The following is an 18,987-nucleotide window of genomic DNA, read 5'->3' as shown; positions in this document are numbered from 1 at the left end:
TGGTGGGAGAGTGGATGACACCATAAAGCATTACACTTGTTTACAAGAGGGTCCACCGGAATGTTTTAATGTAGTTAACAGTTCATTTAGTATTCCCCTCCCTCTCTGAAATCTGAAACGGGTCCATTTGGTTCCATTTGTACGCTCTCAGAGTTAAATTAGCATTGATTTTACAATATAAATTGGGGGTCCCAGAGATAGAAATGCTATTCAATAGTGGTCCGTAGACTAATGCATGTCAAACTGGGGGTCCTTGAAATTAAACGGGTTGAAAATCACTGCTAGAGCCGTAAAAAAATCTTCTCTTATGGTTTGGGAACCACTGACCTAAATTAACCCCCCCCCACTGGCCTGGACTGTGTCTGTGTTTATAATAATAATAATAATAATAATAATAATAATAATAATAATAATAAACCTTTATTTATATAGCACCTTTCAAAACGAGGTTACAAAGTGCTTTACAAAAAAACAAGAACAAATGCAGTGCACACCATAAAGAACAGTTTACAATAATACAAATAAAGAACAGGCAATGTACAGTAACAGAAATGCAGTAGGACATTTAGAACAGATGAATTCCTGTTCTGTTCTTTGACTAGAAGTGTCTATTTGTACGTCTCAATTTTTTTTTGATGAATTGAACAAGGTGGAGCCTCTTGTAAACAAGTGTATAATGCTTAATTGGGTCGTCCACTCACAGTTAACACAGTTAACTCACAGTTAACAGTCTTGTCTTTGTATTGAGTCTTGTATTGAGGAATGTTTAGAAAACGTTTAGGCGTTAAAAGCAGTTTTATAAACGTTGTATTATCATCATATCCAACCCCCCCCCCCCCTCCTGCATCATCACCATCACCACCAGCCAGTGGCGTGCACAGACATTTAGAGGGGCAGGTGCTCAAGTGAAAAAAGGGGCACCTTGTGCAGCGCATTTTGGGGCGGGAACCGATTTTGGTGCTTTAGCTATTGAAAAATAGCAGATCTACAAGGTCATAGCAGCTTGTAGGTCTGCTATTTTTCTTTAATCGAAGAACCACTGACATAGAAACATAGCTTTAGATTGTGGGGGGCCTAAATAATATAGTAGAAGCGTTTTTCTTTTATCAAGATTTGATCAATGTCACCGCATGGTCCACACACTACAAACATAACTACATATTTATTTATTTTTTAAGAGCAAAATTGCCAAAAGGGCAGGGGGTTGCTCTAGCACCCCCTAGTGTCTATCTGTGCACGCCACTGCCAGCAGCAGCACCCGAGCATCATCTCTCCATCCACATCCACCCGGGCCGTGGCGTGCAGCATTGGAGGAAGGAAGGACCAGTGACTGACGCACGGGTCGGACATCCATCCAGGAGGAGGATGATGTGCCGCGCAGCAGCAGCAGCAGCAGCACATCGACAATAACAAGACGAGTAGAGACCGTTCGTTCTCACGCACAACAACACAGTGCGCGACCGGACCGGACCGACGTCTCTCTCAGCTTCTCCTCCTCTCTGTCGTTTTAGCAACAAGAAGGTTTAATAAGAATAACAATAACGATGAGGTAAGAACCAAGAAGAGCTTCCGGTCGCCATTTTGCCGGTGTGTGTGTGTGTGTTTTAGTTTTAGCGCGGCGGGTGTAATGAGGCTAAAACTGCAGCATTGGTTATATATTCACACACCGCCAACAGCATTATAATATTATCTTAAACACTAGTCTTGGGAGAGTCGGGTTTATAAAAACATGTCGAAGCGACATCGGTTAGATCTGGGCGACGAACACAAAAAGAAATCGTCCTCTGACGGGTATGTTTGTAGAGCTATGAGGAACGGAGAGTTGTTTGTGTTGTTGTGTTGTTAGTGTAGTTTAGCCCCCTGGTCTGTTACTGTTGGGTGTTTACAGCATGCTAGCTGACACCCCGGGTGCTAGCTGGGCTAGCATGCTAACTAACTGACAAGTCACACAAACTACACTATAGTGATGACAATAATACAAACAAACCCCCGCTAGTGGTTGTTTAGTTTGAGCACTGCAACGTGCTTTTAATCCATTCCTAACACGTTGCAGTGCTACAAACTAAACGACCACTGTTGTAGACCGTAGTGGTTTTAAGTTAGCATTATGCTAGCTAGCTAGCAGGCAGTGTGGCCGGCCTACACGTGGCTACATGCTAGCCGGTTGGGTTAGCCTGTCATCAGTATCATGGCTTTGATTGCAACAGCATGGATGGGATGGGGGCTAAGCTAACGATGCTAACACGTTTACTTTAATGGCCTAGTGTGGATCGGTGATCTGTCTATTGTTGTTATTCGGCAAAATCTCATAATATAATTTACTGATAACTAGTTTTTTATCAGTAAATCAAAGTAGTTCTTGACTTGTTTCATACACACACCAAGTGGATAGCAACTCTAGCCTAGCAAGCTATACTAGTCAACGTCAGATTTGCTGCTGTAATGTCTGATTGTTTTTGACCAATCGGAAGGAATACTGTGCCTGTCTTTGATCAATCGGAGTCATGGGATATCTGTCGTTGACCAATCAGAGTGCTGGAATGCCGGTTACCGCCCAATCACAATGCTCCGGCCGTGGATTGCCCATTGCAAGTTATGGCAATAAACATGTACTTCATATGGCCAACAAAATAGTACTATTAGTATTTGGGCAAGATTTCAGCCCTGATGCGGCTTAGTCCTCCAGTATAAAATGGAAGTTTTAATTAAAGTAAAAACTTGAAAAAAATTCATATACATTTTCAAAAATCACACCCGTGTGAAGTGAGGTGCGCTAATATATTAAAGTCTAACTCATGTTGATGAGGTGATGTAATGGTGATGTAAAACAAACTGTGCCAAAACAAACATTAAACGCCATTAACAATAAAGAGACAATATGACGTAAATTTTCCCTTCGTTGTCAATGGCGTATACAAAACAAACATTGAACTAAAGACAAACATTAAACCTGTATATAGGAGGGGCTAGTGCCGCTCAAAAATAGTGGAAATAGTAAACTACAAGCTCACACGTCCTAGAGTAGCCCTAGAACGGCTCTTGTTGTTACATACAGTATGTACAGTATTTCACATACAGAGCCATAGAACACGCTCCTTGATTTGTGGTAGAACTGCGGCATAAATGTGATAAATGCTCCGTTTGTACTCACCCATTAAATTATTCCAAAGACGTGGAGTGAAAAATGGTCCTCTAGTTTTATATCCATGTGAAAGTTCTGGCACAAAACGCGTATTTAGTGAATTATCTCCACTTTTTCAAGAGATGCACATGGACGCCTTTCTCTCCGGCGAGGGGGGGCACGGGAATATCGATGAACCGATTTTAGATACTTCCTGTTATTTACCAAAGACGTCATCACAAATTGACCGGAGAAACACAAAAGTTTGCGGTCACACAATTGGCAGGTGGTGTGATTAATTACCCAGCACCTATCGCAAAGCACCTGCCAATTGTGTGACCCAAACTTTTGTGTTTCCTTGGTCAATTTGTGATGACGTCTTTGGTAAACAACAGGAAGTATCTAAAATCGGTTCATCGATATTCCCGTGCCCCCCCTCGCCGGAGAGAAAGGCGTCCGTGTGCATCTCTTGAAAAAGTGGAGATAATTCACTAAATACGCGTTTTGTGCCAGAACTTTCACATGAATATAAAACTAGAGGACCATTTTTCACTCCACGTCTTTGGAATAATTTAATGGGTGAGTACAAACAGAGCATTTATCACATTTATGCCGCACATGTTAAAGTTCTACCACAAATCAAGGAGCGTGTTCTATGGCTCTGTATGTGAAATACTGTACATACTGTATGTAACAACAAGAGCCGTTCTAGGGCTAGTCCTAGAGTAGTTTACTAAGGCGAACGGAAGAGAGAACTGCTTTTTTATTATTATGTAGACTGAGTGTAAGAAGTGTTAATTGCACATGATTTGCATTGCAGGCAATTCAATACATTAATTTAGTCTCTTGACCTTTGTAGGCTGCACTTGATTATCCTCTGGCTTTTCCAGCATGAATAATGGAACGTGCAGTAACCTTTTCTGTTTGATTTGAAGACAAGGAATTGACATGGCCGGCCTAGCATTTTGGTATAGTTTGCCCCTCTTTTTTGATAACTTCGCGTCACCAGGCTTTCCACCTCGGAGGAAAGCCTGGTCTGTGTTAATTGCCATGTGAACGGATGATATCGTTACGTCATGTTTTAGTATTGTTTGTTTTGTAGTCATCAGGATGATATCGTTACGTCATGTTGTAGTCTTCAGGATGATATCGTTACGTCATGCTGTAGTATTGTTTTGTAGTCATCAGGATGATATCAATACGTCATGTTGTAGTATTGTTTTGTAGTCATCAGGATGATATCGTTGCGTCATGCTGTAGTATTGTTTTGTAGTCAATCAGGATGATATCAATACGTCATGTTGTAGTAATGTTTTGTAGTCTTCAGGATGATATCGTTACGTCATGCTGTAGTATTGTTTTGTAGTCATCAGGATGATATCAATACGTCATGCTGTAGTATTGTTTTGTAGTCATCAGGATGATATCAATACGTCATGTTGTAGTATTGTTTTGTAGTCATCAGGATGATATCAATACGTCATGTTGTAGTATTGTTTTGTAGTCAATCAGGCAGGAAGAATCATCCGGAACTTCCTTTTCCCTCAAACCGGAAGAATAACAATAAAAGCTCTCGTAGCCTGCAGTTTTTATTGAGAAAAATTGGTTTGAGGGAAAAGGAAGTTCCGGAAGACTGACTAGTACAAAACAATACTACAACATGACGTAGCGATATCATCCGCTCCCGACCGAATCATATACCCGAAAAGGAATGCTGCCCAGGCTACTTTTTTGAGGGGCGCTAGCCCCTCCTATGGCCAGTTTTTTGGTTTTGTGTAAACACAAACATCGAAGATAAAAGTGAAGAGGGAAAAGTGAGGATGCAAATTGGGATTGGCTGGAATGAGATGATGTATGATGATAAGAGCAGTGATGTAAATAGGTTTTCAATGTAATGAGTCCCGGGATGCAGGGATGGTCTTTTAGAATGAGTCCCAGCCAGGGACATTTTACGAGTCCCACTTCAACAACGTTATATTCATGTAGAAAACCGAAGAAGAAAGGATTATTATAACTAAAGGTAGCAAAATAAACTAGAATAAAAAAACAGTACAGTAGTGCATCCCGTGGATGCAGAGGTCGTTGTTTTATTGCGTACCTTAGCTTTAAACTGAGTTTTGGGATGCAAAATGCACCCTATTTTAATCTCTGTAAGAGCCCCCCTCACTTCACACGGGTGTAAACAAAATGTATATATCTTTTTTTTTGTGACCACTTCCTGTTTCCAAAGCACAGAGCACACTAGTCCCTTTTGTCTCCTATATATATTATATTAATATATTATATTATACATTTATTTCCATTTAAAAGGTTCAGGTGAAATGGCCCAGATATGCTTTCCTGGCTACTGTTCCCTGTGGCCTTGATGAAGTCACGGACCTTTGAATTTCATTCATATAGCAATGTTTTCCTGGCACTATTTTTGCCTATACTTTTCAAATTAATCTGTACCGTCGACTGCATTAAAATGCAATGACAATGTAAGCTAAACGGACTACTAATAAAAGTGAATTTAACTAAGTTTGAGTCCTCTGTTTTAAGAAAGTTTCAGAAATCTAAAAGTAGATTTTCATACTGTGTGTGTACTGAAATGATTGGAAACTAATGGCTTTCTGGAAGGTAAGAATAGGAAATATGCATATGCAAATATGCTTTGGAAAATTGTCGGTAGTAATGTAAACTAGACATGACTTTTAGATAGTCATTGGGCTAAAATGACTCTTATGCAAATAATTACAGACTCTGCAATTCGGAAATTGCAATTCATATTGTGTGACGTTATGCATATTCTCCACTGCTAATTGTTTCCGCCTTGGTCTTAACCCATTCTGGGCGGGAACCCCTTTAGGTGTTTTAAACATTGTGTTATACTTTAGCTATTGAAAAATAGCAGATCTACAAGCTCATAGTGCGGCACAGAGTGCCACACTGTGAGCTTGTAGATCTGCTATTTTTGAAAAATCGTGAAAATGTGGTGCAAATCTTTCAGAGTGAACGTTTTTAACTCAAATCTTTGCTTCTGGGGGGGTCCCTGGAACAACATATTTTCAGATGGGGGTCGGTGGCCAATTACATATAATTCTAGGGATTCTTGACATGAAAATGTTTGAGAACCACTGACATTAGAAACATGGAGTTTTTCAGATAACTGTCAGGATTTTAGAAAACATTTAGTAGAATCGTCCTCAGGTCCAAATGGATTAAGTAGCCTAACCCCAAGTGTACCTTTTCCATCCATTTGCAGGCGCGACCGCGACAGGGACCGAGAGCGCGACGAGCGGCCGCGGGGGGACCGGGACCGAGACAGAGACCGCGACAGAGACCGAGACCGGGCCATAAAGCTGCCCACGTCGGTGCCCCTCAACTCGCCGCTGAGTGCCGGGGTGGGCTTCCTCAAGCAGACGGCCATGCAGCAGCAGATCAACCCCTTCACCAACCTGCCGCACACGCCGCGCTACTACGAGATCCTCAAGAAGAGGCTCCAGCTGCCCGTCTGGGAGTACAAGGAGACCTTCAACGAGATCCTGGCCCGCAACCAGAGCTTCGTGCTGGTGGGCGAGACGGGCTCCGGGAAGACCACGCAGGTACGACAAGTCAAAGGGCTGGTGGCGTCTGACGATGCACTTGCCGACAAATTATTAAATTGGTAAAATAAATGGTGCATTTACAGTATACAGCGCCTTTATCCAAGGCGCTTTACACAGATTGTGCATTTCATATCACCCATCACACAAACATTCATACACTGATGGTGGAGGAAACCATGCAAGGCACCGACCAGCACATCGGGAGCAATTAGGGGTTCAGTGTCTTGAGCAAGGACACTTCGGGTTCAAGCCCGGGTGCGAACTGGCAACCTTTGCGGTTACTATCCAGCCACTCTACCCCTGAGCCACCGCCGCCCCATTAAAAGTCCTGTTTTGGGCCTGGGCCGTGGCTCAGCGGTCCAGGCACCTTGGCTTGTAGTCCGAGTCTGGCAGTGTGACGGCCTTTACTGCATGTCACTCCCCCATCTCTGTCCCCCATTTCCTGTCAGCCTACTGTCTGTCACTCTATATAAAATAAAGGCGAAAGCCGCAAAAGCTGTCAGGTGTAAAGGAGCAACTTGGACACTCAGGCATGAAGGAAGCATGAGTTCAAGTCCGTTGCTCTCCCCTTGTCCCCCATATATGGGGACTAGGTTGGTGGAGGGTGTGTAGAGCCCAGGATCACATTAGATGATTGACACAGGGGTGAAAAATGGGTTACAAAATCGTGGGATAAAAATATATATATTAAAAAAAGAAAAAAAAGCTGCAAAAGCTGGAGTGGTTATTGTTGCTAATAAACAAGGCCCTGTGGAAATGAACGTGATGTTAATGTTAACTAATGTGAACAGTTTGTCTCTCCCTAGTCCCTACCCTCGCTTTACATCTCGTGTTTTTCTTTAATTTCGCGTGTTTTCGTCCTGATGATGAGTTGATATTCCAAAAACTGGTTATGTTTGCCCTGTACTACTGGCAGGGAACCGTAACCCAAGCCTAATGGCCTGGAAATGAGATTGTGTCTAACTTTAGACCTAATCAGGCCTGCTCTGCTTTTTAACTGTGAATAAGGGACCCCTACTGTGTGTGTGTGATGTCAGGTGGAAAGGAACATCTTTCAGATATGACAGTTAATAGATGTTGGCTTTGCAATTAGCAAGTAATTTTGTGTTTTTTATCCACTAGTGCTATTGATATGATATGATATAGTACTTTATTGTCAGTTCACACTGAAATTTGTCTTGCGACACAGCAGCCAAGTATGCAGAACCACATATACAAAACACAAATAACAAGACAATTTACATACATAAAGACATGAGCAATATCCATCCACCGCAATATTGGAAGTAGCATAGTTTGTAGTTTTGTCAGAATCGGCTTGATGACAATGTGATATCGCGTCAAGTCATATGAAACTGATGTATACGAAATATTAGGATTCAGGAATAGGGTTGTGAATGACTCACTATTTTGTGGAAGTGGAATATTCTGAAATCCTGTATTCTCCACTGCTGCGTATGGATGCATATGTTCAACCAGTTTTGCCGTTCTCTGATATAGACCACTCATTAAATGAGAAAAAGGTTGCGCATCAGCAGCAGTGCCAAACCCAAGGTTGCGCATCATGAGTGCCAAACCCAAATCCACTTACGAGTTTCGGCTATGCAGCCTTCATCAGAGCATGGTTGACCTGAGATCAGATTCATAAGAGGTTTCCACTGGACACACACTGGTCTGATTAACCCATTCTGACCTGAGATCAGATTCTAAAAGAATTCAGTCGTTCTTCGATTTTTCAAAAATAGCAGACCTACAAGCTCGTAGCGCGCCACTTGGTGGCGCGCTATGAGCTTGTAGATCTGCTATTTTTCAATAGCTAAAGCATAACATAGTGCTAACACCAAAATGGGTTCCCGTTAAGAAGGCATCTGATGTGATGAAGTCTGCGTAGCCGAAGCGCGTAAACGTTACTTTTTGGTGGGTGCCAAATAAAGAAATGGAAATGTGAGTACTTTGTCTGCCGTTTGTTTCATTTTTGGATGTGCTACCTTTTTGGATAAAAATAATAATATTCCTATTTATAGACCACTCGCTGTCTGTCTGTGTCGTCCTCAGATCCCCCAGTGGTGTGTGGACATGATAAAGGCCGTCCCAGGGTTTATAGACCTCTGTATGTGTGTTCTCCAGATCCCCCAGTGGTGTGTGGACATGATAAAGGCCGTCCCAGGGTTTATAGACCACTCACTGTCTGTATGTGTCTTCTTCAGATCCCCCTGTGGTGCGTGGACATGATAAAGGTGTGTCTGTATGTGTCGTCTCCAGATCCCCCAGTGGTGCGTGGACATGATAAAGGCCGTCCCGGGCCCAAAGAGAGCCGTGGCGTGCACCCAGCCCAGGAGGGTGGCGGCCATGAGCGTGGCCCAGAGGGTGGCCGACGAGATGGACGTGATGTTGGGCCAGGAGGTGGGCTACTCCATCAGGTTCGAGGACTGCAGCTCGGCCAAGACCATACTCAAGTAAGTGAGGAGATTTGCCCATTCTGACCTGAGATCAGATTAAAAAAATGTCTTCTACATCCTGACAGTTTTCTGAAAAAGCTATGTTTCTATGTCAGTCGTTCTTCGATTTTTCAAAAATAGCAGACCTACAAGCTTGTAGCGTGCCACTTGGTGGCGCGCGATTATTTTTCAATAGCTAAAGCAAAATAAAAAGGGGGTCCCGCCCAAAATGGGTTAAGGAGATTACGGGACGTCCTGTTGTCTCATAACTAGGACTGGGCGATATGGACGAAATTAAATGTCAGAATATTTTTGGACAAAATGCCTCTTGTGTCAATATTGGGCGATTAATATTGTATTGTGTGACGATAATATCGGGTACAGGTACTTGGTTCCGACATGTGTTTTGCTCCGACAGACAGTCATTAGACCGACAACCTACCTCTATCCCTAACCTAACCCTAACCGCAAGCTGCGTCGGAATTACGTTAAGATCCCGATAAGGGGAGATGTCATGATGTAGACATTATGCCATAGACATCATGACGAATGTGATGAGGTCAGTGGCTATGCTTTTAGCAGCCATAGGAGTGTATTTTGTGCAAAACTAATGCTTGGAATGGATTCAGAATCATGAAAACCCCCTAGTTTGACATGTTACATGCTACTTAAAGCAAAAGGAAAGTTTGACATTTTTACCTACCATAGGATGTTAATGGTAGGGTCACAAGAAACCCCTATAAAAAACATTGCCCAATACTAACAGCCGGTCAGCAAGTGGATATGTATACATATGTGACCAGTGCCAGTAATTTGAACCACAAGTCGCCAACTCTGTTATGTCACTATAGGACCAAATAGATTATTTCTTTTTTTTTTGTGTTTTTCGTTTTTAGCCACATTAAAACAGTTGGAATGTTAAAGAATGTTTTTATTCCATCAGAAAGTCGTTTTAGTGTCATTAAGTCGTTGTATTTACATTGCAAAAATGTCTCTATAAGTACAGTTTATTTGCCGTATTTTGGGGGTGTGAACATTCCTGCACGTATTTACATAGAGTCGTTTCGATTGGCCATAGCTATCTTTGTTCTCCAGTTACAGTAGCCGTGTGTTTGTGACAATAGTCAATAAATAGCCTACAACATCAGCATTTTTGTTAACTTGATATGATGCTGTTGGATGTTGTAATAAAAGTATAAATTAACTGATTTACCCGTCGTCCACTGAAGAAAAAGTTGCTGTTTGTTTGTGGTCTCCACACGGACCACACGCATTCTGACGATTGTCTTAGTTGTAAATCCATTCTTCTGCCCTTTATTTCAGTGCACACATGTGCATGTTTAGCACTGTGTTTTAATCTCTGTAACTTTATTACCGTTGGATGCAGCTGCCTGATGATCAATAGCCTACATGAATTAATAACATCGTGCGTGATCGCGCGTCGCGGTAAAATCCGTCTTTTATATAATTTGATCAATCCATGAAATCCACGCGTGATCGCGCGTCGCGGTGAAATCCGTCTTTAATATAATTTGATCAATCTGTGACATTGTTGTTCAAATATTGAATGAGAAGACATAGTGTAGTACTTCAAAGTGGAAGCATCATAACACACGTCTAAGGTATTTTTTCCCCTGACTTTCTGTTGGTAAGGTTTTGACTCTTTCACATCAGTGCACGGCTGATTCAAGCCATGCATTTAGGGGTAAAAAGGTACCTTTGTACATATTAATAATGTAATGTAAACATACAGCATTTTTAAATTTAGCAATTAAAAGCATGGGTCTAAAACTACAAGTAACTCCATGGAATAAATTATAGCCTACTTGCAGTGTTAGCGGCAAGTAGTTTTACTCTACATGTAATTATTTGAAAACTCAATTAGCCTACTAGTTATTTTTTAGATTGTATTATTACAAAACATACACTAAACAACGTCCGTCCTATATTTCTATATTGCAATATTGATACATTATCATCTCTATTTATTCTTATTCTAAGAGTTCTAGATGACCTTCTGGCTTCTTTTACTAAGTGTCCACTCAAGTCATTCTGTGCAGTTGACAGTGTGGAGTGGTTAGAGGATGGGGGGAGTGTTTATGCAAGTATCTAGGGGTGGAGACAAGTGACCATTGTCACACCCATTCCTTGGCTCAGAGATGCTAAATAATTTGAAATCTTAGAACGGCTAATTCTGTACTTTGGTGTTTACAGTTAAACAAGTTTCAAATGGTCATATCTTCTTCATTTCCCCCCCAATTTCAATGAGCAATACATCATATGAAAGGTTACAGTGTGCAGTTTCATAATATGTAAAGAACTGAAAAATGGCCATGGCCCCCTTGTGTATTAAACCACTGGCACTGGTCACATATAGACAATATTTTAGGCCAATAAAAAAGACTATATACCAAATTTCCCACTTCAAACAAAAGAAGCCTGTCGACTGCCAGACTAAATGTATTTTGGTGGGAGTTGATGCCGTCGTAATTACTGTTTTTACACTTGCTGAAAATAGCCGATCTACAAGCTTGCAAAACGTCGCGACGTAGAGCTTGTAGATCGGCTATTTTCAGCATGCAACCAAGTGTAAAATGACTTATACTGGATCTCTTGTCCACTAGTCCCTTCCTAACATTTTAGTCTATTTTTTTTTTGTTGACGAAATTGTCAGTATATTTAGTCTTAGTTTTAGTCGGCTTAGTTTTTATGTAGTTTTTGTCAGTGAAAAAAAGTTAGTCGACGAACATCTTTGGCCATTAGTATCCAACCCTGCTTCTCTTTACGCTCCACCTCCAGGTACATGACAGACGGAATGTTGCTGCGCGAGGCCATGAACGACCCTCTGCTGGAGCGCTACGGCGTCATCATCCTGGACGAGGCCCACGAGAGAACGCTGGCCACAGACATCCTCATGGGGGTCCTGAAGGAGGTGGTCCGCCAGAGGTCTGACCTCAAGGTAATTCAGCCTGGCTGCCACTGACTAAAGGCTCATTCATAGTCTGGATCTTCGGTGGTGAGGTGACCACCGCTCCGGCGGTGAGGTGACCACCGCTCCGGCGGTGAGGTGACCACCGCTCCGGCGGTGAGGTGACCACCGCTCCGGCGGTGAGGTGACCACCGCTCCGGCGGTGGGATGACCACCGCTCCGGTTGTGAGGTGACCACCGGAGCGGTGGTGAGGTGACCACCGGAGCGGTGGTGAGGTGACCACCGGAGCTGAAATAACGTTGAGCGGTGGTGCGTTAAAAACAGAGAGAAGGGCGTTGGCGGTGGTTTGCTCTTCACCACGGCTCAGTGACGTCATGTTGTAGTTCGGTGGTCACCTCACCACTGAAAATCCAGACTATGAATAACGCTTTAGTAGTCGTATGTTTTTGTGTGCGTCTCGTTTTGGGTCATGTCAAGTCGAACTTTATTTGTGCTTAATTTAATTACAAACCTTTATTTAGCCATGTATGTAGTATTGTATGAGCACTCAGGTTGCCCTCAAAAGCCTTGTTCTCATGGTAGAGCTGGCTTGATTTCTGGTTTGTCCCGTGTACAGATTATATGTAGTAGGGCTTTAAGCAACTAGTCGACCTTGTTGGTACTATAGTTGACAAGAAAAAAAAAGGTTTTTGTTTTTTTCATTTTTCGTCTTTTATAGGCCTCATGATCAGATAGAATGCTATATTATAGTCACCAATGTACACCGTTTTTAAATGTACAAATACAACATAGTTAAACAACTAGTCGACTAGTAAACTAGGCATCTAGTAAACTAGTAAAAATCACTAGAAGTGAAAGCCCTAGTATTTAGATCGACTGAACCTGTAAACGTGAGACGCTGACAAGTAAAAAAAACAGCAACCTGTGCTTTCTGTAGCACTAACGGAGCACTAGAACACATGGAGAACATCTTGATAAGACAAAATTAGGAGAAAGGGGGAGAATGAATTTAAAGCAAACACAAACACATTTTTGTGCATGTGACTTTCGGTATACCCATTTCTTTCTTTCCTTTTTTTAAGTCTAGACACTCTGCTCTAGTTTGCCACTGGTTCCTCCAAATCCATTCCCACGTTTACCTGTAATTGAGTACATTGCAGTGTTTATTCTCATATTCACAACCCAGTTCCCATTTCCAACACAGGCACACACAGTTCCATCCCAAAGTATTATTTCCCCTAGCATTAACCCATTTAGGCCTGACTCTGAATCTTCTAAATCCTCCAGTTTTCTGAAATACCTGTTTCTGTATCAGTGGTGCTCAATATTTCATGTCAAGGACGCCGAAAGTTATATGTAATTGGCCTCCGACCCCCATCTGAAAATATGTTCCAGGGACCCCCCCAGAAGCAAAGATTTGAGTTCAAAATGTTCGTTCTGAAAGAATATATTCAAAGATTTGCGCCACATTTTCACGATTTTTCAAAAATAGCAGACCTACAAGCTCGTAGCGCGTAGATCTGCTATTTTTCAATAGCTAAAGTATAACATAATGCTTGAAACACCAAAAGGGGTTCCCGTACAGAATGGATTAACTTTTTGGACAAACAAACGCTGCTGTGGTTCTTCTCTTCTACTTCTGTCTCGCCCCTATCCTTCCGTTCTGTCACCCTCTGCTTGCATCCTGACAGCTCTGGGGTGTTTGTTGAGAGAGAAAAGACAAACTGTGTCATTCAGCTCAGAAATGCACAGCGAGTCCTCTACTCCGTGACGGCAGTAGATCCTTGCTCCTGGGGTCAGGCCATTTTAAGGCAGCCAGACGGGCTGGGGGTAATCAAGAGTGTCACGGCAGGGTTCGTGCGGAGAGAGGCAGGCGCGGCTCTTTATGGGCGGAATGTGCTGACCACAACTCTCATAAAGCAGATGGGTAATGACGGTGCTGTTTGTCTGTGTGGAATCAAAGGTTAGACAGTCTTTCGGGGGGACGGAGGACGGACTGATGAATGAGGTTACAGGGAACGCTCTTCCCACGTCCCACGCTTTCCATCTCTCCCTCCTATACCTCCCCCTGCCCTTGTTCCCCCTGTTCCAAAATTAGCATGTTTAATTTGCCTTGATTAAGAGCAATTATGATGTCTCTCGGAGCGTTGAGTGAAATGTCGAGACGCCGTCGTCCCCTGCGAAATGTCCAGAGATAAAATATGAGGTTATACGCAGCTCGCATCACAATCTCCTAATAGGGCCCGCGAGGGGCTTGTGTACCTGACTTCTACAAGGAGACTGTCATGGTCCTGGATAGGTCAAGGACTTCACATTTAACCCATCCTGGACGGGAACCCCTTTTGGTGTTTTAATGCATTATGTTATACTTTAGCTATTGAAAAATAGCAGATCTACAAGCTCATAGCACTCGGTGCCACGCTATGCCGAGCTTGTAGGTCTGCTATTTTTAAAAGAACGTGAAAATGTGGCGCAAATCTTTGAATATATATTCTTTCAGAGTTTCAGTTTTTAACTCAAATCTTTACTTCCGTGGGGGTCCCTGGAACAACATATTTTCAGATGGGCGTCTGCGGCATATTACATATAATTTTTGGGGGTCCTTGACATGAAATATTGAGAATCACTGATAAATGAGGTTTTTCAGAAAAAGAAATACATTTGAAAAAGTTTTTTTTTTTTTTTGTTTTTGACGTCAGGCCAAAATGGCTTAATGTAAAGTGATAACCCAAGTTTGTTCCAGTGCCCCTGTTCTCGGCAAAGCACAGCGCATTCTTCTTTTACCCTACTTTGCCGTTTCTAAAACTTGCTTGCACAGTCATCCACGTCTCCACTTCCAATGTGCCCTCATCCCCCTTTTTTAGTGCCTCCATCGAGGCGTATCAAATGCCATCTCATTCCTCACGCCAATGGCCACTCCCCGCAACACCCTCGTTTACCCTTGGCTGTTTGTTAGGTTTATTCTTTATCCTTTCTCACCGGAATAAATGTCCGTTCTCCCCCGACCGGGGTCATATACAAGACCCTACATGGTCTGTGCCCGCCCCCCCCTAAGTGAATTCATGAAACGAAAGCCCGATAGGGGAATCAGAACCAGAGCAACAACTCGAGGAGACTGCGAAGTGCCGCACCGGCAAACAACATTGGGCCAAAATGTCCTCTCGGTACAGGGCTGTGTAAAATGGAATGGATCCTCTGCATATAAGGGAATGTGCTACATTTCCCTCTTTTAAATACAATCTGAAAAAATGGTTGCTTGAAAACCAAAGCTGCAACCATTCATGATTATGTTAGGTGTATTTCTGTTCTTTTATGCTGTGTTCCCTGTGTAATGTCATGTAAATGTATTCCACTGTTTGACTGTCTGTTTTTCCGTTTTGTGTTTCCTGTGAGGAGTGCGGGCGAAAATTAGCAACTGTGCTACATCCGGTGTATTCACGTCCATGTGACGTCCATTAGTATGCATTGTCCTGTCCAAATAAACAAATAAAGTAACCCCCCTCCCCTCCCTGTGCTTTCCCGTCCGTCAGGTCATCGTAATGAGCGCCACGCTGGACGCCGGTAAGTTCCAGGTGTACTTCGACAGCTGCCCGCTGCTGACCATCCCGGGGCGAACGCATCCCGTGGAGATCTTCTACACGCCGGAGCCCGAGAGGGACTACCTGGAGGCGGCCATACGCACCGTCATCCAGATACACATGTGCGAGGAGGACGAGGGAGACATGCTGCTCTTCCTCACCGGACAGGAGGTACGGGCGGGTTTTAATGTCTTTGTTGATGTTGTTAATGTCACACCTGTGAGAGCTTTACCTTCTTTGAAAAGTGCTGCTTTAAGCATAGACGTTGTTGTAAACTAAGTACTGGACCCTCGTGTGGTTTGACAGACAGGGTAGTGTGTGCCGGCTGGGTGGTGTGTGATAATCTGGTTGAAGTATACCTTTGGCACGGCGACAGCGGCGCGGGAGAACAATAACGTGACACGAGACAGTATCACGCTAAAGGTTCACAAAGTTTATTACACACATACTGGAAATATATAGAGCTGGATCCCCAACTGACGTGACCACGAGATATCAGACATAATGACCGCTAACTGCAGCAAGGCTGACCTTGCTGTCTGAGATGTCTCTCGTAGCCTAACTATAAACTATGCTACAGTACACAGCCATGGGTGATCAGATTATAACCCATTCTGACCGGGCACCCATTTTGGTGTCAGCATCATGTTATGCTTTAGCTATTTTAAAATAGCAGATCTACAAGCTCATATCGCGCCACCGAGTGGCGCGATACGAGCTTGTAGGTCTGCTATTTTTGAAAAATCGAAGACACTTTTAGAATCTGATCTCAGGTCAGAATGGATTCATAATGAAACTGTCAGGATGTAATAGACATTTCTAGAATCTGATCTCAGGTCAGAATGGGATAACAGACGTTACTTTGGGATACTCTGGGATACTCGTACGCCGAGTCTGCGGCGCCCGTCGGGATGGAACCTAGAAGCCTGTGGTCCAAAGCCTGGTGCTCCAATGGCCCAGCTATCTGGACAGTGGACACTCGCACACACTTAAATTACATCTTGTATTTCCATATATTTTCATTTAGAGAGAAGGGCAGGGGAGGTACAGTACAGTACAGTACAGTACAGTACAGTACAGTACAGTACAGTACAGTACAGTACAGTACAGTACAGTACAGTACAGTACAGTACAGTACAGTACAGTACAGTACAGTACAGTACAGTACAGTACAGTACAGTACAGTACAGTACAGTACAGTACAGTACAGTACAGTACAGTACAGTACAGTACAGTACAGTACAGGACTCAATCCCAGGCCAGGTCCAGGTTGTGCCCATGTGTGGCTCCACAGGGAAGAAATTATGTCATTCCTGTATTATTGTATTTCCATTGGGTTTGTTTTCTGTCATACTTTCTCTCTGAGTAGTCTTCATTACCATACCTGCTACCACCATGCGCGCACACACACAGTATAAATTAATAATGGTGAGGTTGATTGATATGTTTAACCTGAGGACGATTCTATGAAATGTCTTCTAAATCCTGACAGTTTTCTTTAAAAACCCTATGTTTTTGTGTCAGTGGTTCTCAAGCATTTTCATGTCAAGGACCCCCAAAAATATATTTAATTGCCCGCCAACCCCCATCTGAAAATATGATGTTCCAGGGACCCCCCCCCCCCCCCCCCCCCCGCAGACCCACAAGTTCATAGCGCGGCACTCTATGAGCTTGTAGATCTGCTATTTTTCAATAGTTAAAGTATAACCTAATGCTTAAAACACCAAAAGGGGTTCCCACCCAGAATGGGTTAATGCATGTTTCCCATGCCAGCTTGGGAAGCTATACCAGATTACTTATTTTTCTCTGACCCAGATCCCCTTCCCACAAACGTCCGTCCCCGAGATTAAGTCATTTATTATTTTTTTTCAAAACTCCTGCAAATGTTGTCCGTCGACTGGTGGGTAATGGAGGGCGAGGTTCAGACTCAGAATGATGAATATGGACGCAGCTGGACAGGCACACACACACACACACACACACACACACACACACACACACACTCACGTCTCACACACACACACACACACAGAGCGAAATGCTTCTGTAACCTGATCATGGATACAGACAGCTCGTTACACCCATTGGAGTCTGTGTTGGTGTGATTACATTCGCACCATTCTCAAGAAATGGTATTTAGGTTGGTTGATTGCTTGTGGTTGCCATGCTGGTGTGAATACCACAAGCCTTTATGACTCCCAAGGACCTACCCCACTTGTCGCATTGTCTTCTTTTCATATTTAGATTTGTTTTTCCCTCATGTTTTTTTTCTTTCCCCCACACATGGTCTCCTAATTTTATCCCATTCTGGACGGGAACCCCTTTTGGTGTTTTAAAAGCATTATTATGTTATAATTTAGCTATTGAAAAATAGAAGATCTAGGTCTGCTATTTCTTTTGAAAAATCGTGAAAATGCAGCACAAATCTTTGAATATATATTCTTTCAGAGCGAACGTTTTTATTTTAACTCAAATCTTTGCTTCTGAGGGGTTCCTGGAACAACATATTTTCAGATGGAGGGGGGGTCGTAGGCCATGCAATTACATATATTTTTTGGGGTCCTTGACTTGACATGAAATATGGAGCACCACTGATACAGAAACATGAGGTAATTTCAGAAAACTGTCAGAATTTAGAAGATTAGGCCGAAATGGGTTATTCAACCACACACAAGCCATCTGTAAGAAGGGAACCACGCGCTTGCGGCGGTATGCCGCTCGCCTCACTACCCTATCAGACAATACAGGCTGTCTATTCATGAGCAGCAATTACCTGTCCAAGCGCCTATACTTCCACTTCCCGGCAGCAATTGCGAGCCCGTTGCGACGTATATAACATACGTTTTCATTTGCCAATGCAAGATCGATCGATGGCGGGGCTCTCTCTCTCTCTCTCTGCGAAAAGGGACGAAGTTAAGGGACAGTGTTTTTTCCTTCCATGGCTTGTGAATGTGATTGATTTTGTTTTTTAGATATACTGTCTTGTCTGGTGCTTCCAGGAACACCTATAGCTTTTTTTAAATGTAAAAGCATGTTATTTAGAGCGTTGATTAACCCATTTAGACGATTCTACAAATCCTGACAGTTTTCTGACAAACCTCATGTTTCTATATGTTAGTCGTTCTCAAACATTTTCATGTCAAGGACCCCAAGAATTATCTGTATTTGGCCGGCGACCCCCATCTGAAAATATGTTGTTCCAGGGACCTCCCAGAAGCAAAGATTTGAGTTAAAAACGTTCACTGTGAAATAATATATATTCAAAGACTTGTGCCACATTTTCACGATTTTTCAAAAATGGCAGACCTCAATAGCTAAATTATAACATAATGT

General features: G+C 42.9%; 1 protein-coding gene across 2 annotated transcripts in view; it reads left to right on the top strand.

Moving 5' to 3' along the window:
* Positions 1-1,367: 1,367 nt before the first annotated feature.
* Positions 1,368-18,987, top strand: part of dhx15 (DEAH (Asp-Glu-Ala-His) box helicase 15) — a 61,770-nt gene continuing 44,150 nt past the window's right edge. Inside the window, exons 1-5 of one of the 2 annotated variants that reach the window (XM_083788629.1) lie at positions 1,368-1,549; positions 6,366-6,705; positions 8,971-9,164; positions 11,946-12,105; positions 15,607-15,825. In XM_083788629.1, coding sequence (XP_083644755.1) covers positions 1,545-1,549; positions 6,366-6,705; positions 8,971-9,164; positions 11,946-12,105; positions 15,607-15,825 — 918 coding nt within the window. In that variant the 5' untranslated portion in view covers positions 1,368-1,544. Of the gene's footprint in view, positions 1,550-1,637; positions 1,792-6,365; positions 6,706-8,970; positions 9,165-11,945; positions 12,106-15,606; positions 15,826-18,987 lie in introns of those variants that run through there. The other variant, XM_083788628.1, reaches the window with a different exon arrangement.

Source organism: Protomyctophum parallelum, assembly GCF_964188405.1.
Source record: "Protomyctophum parallelum genome assembly, chromosome: 18".
NCBI classification, from domain to species: Eukaryota; Metazoa; Chordata; class Actinopteri; order Myctophiformes; family Myctophidae; genus Protomyctophum; species Protomyctophum parallelum.
This window is presented reverse-complemented; position numbering and strand designations above follow the sequence as displayed.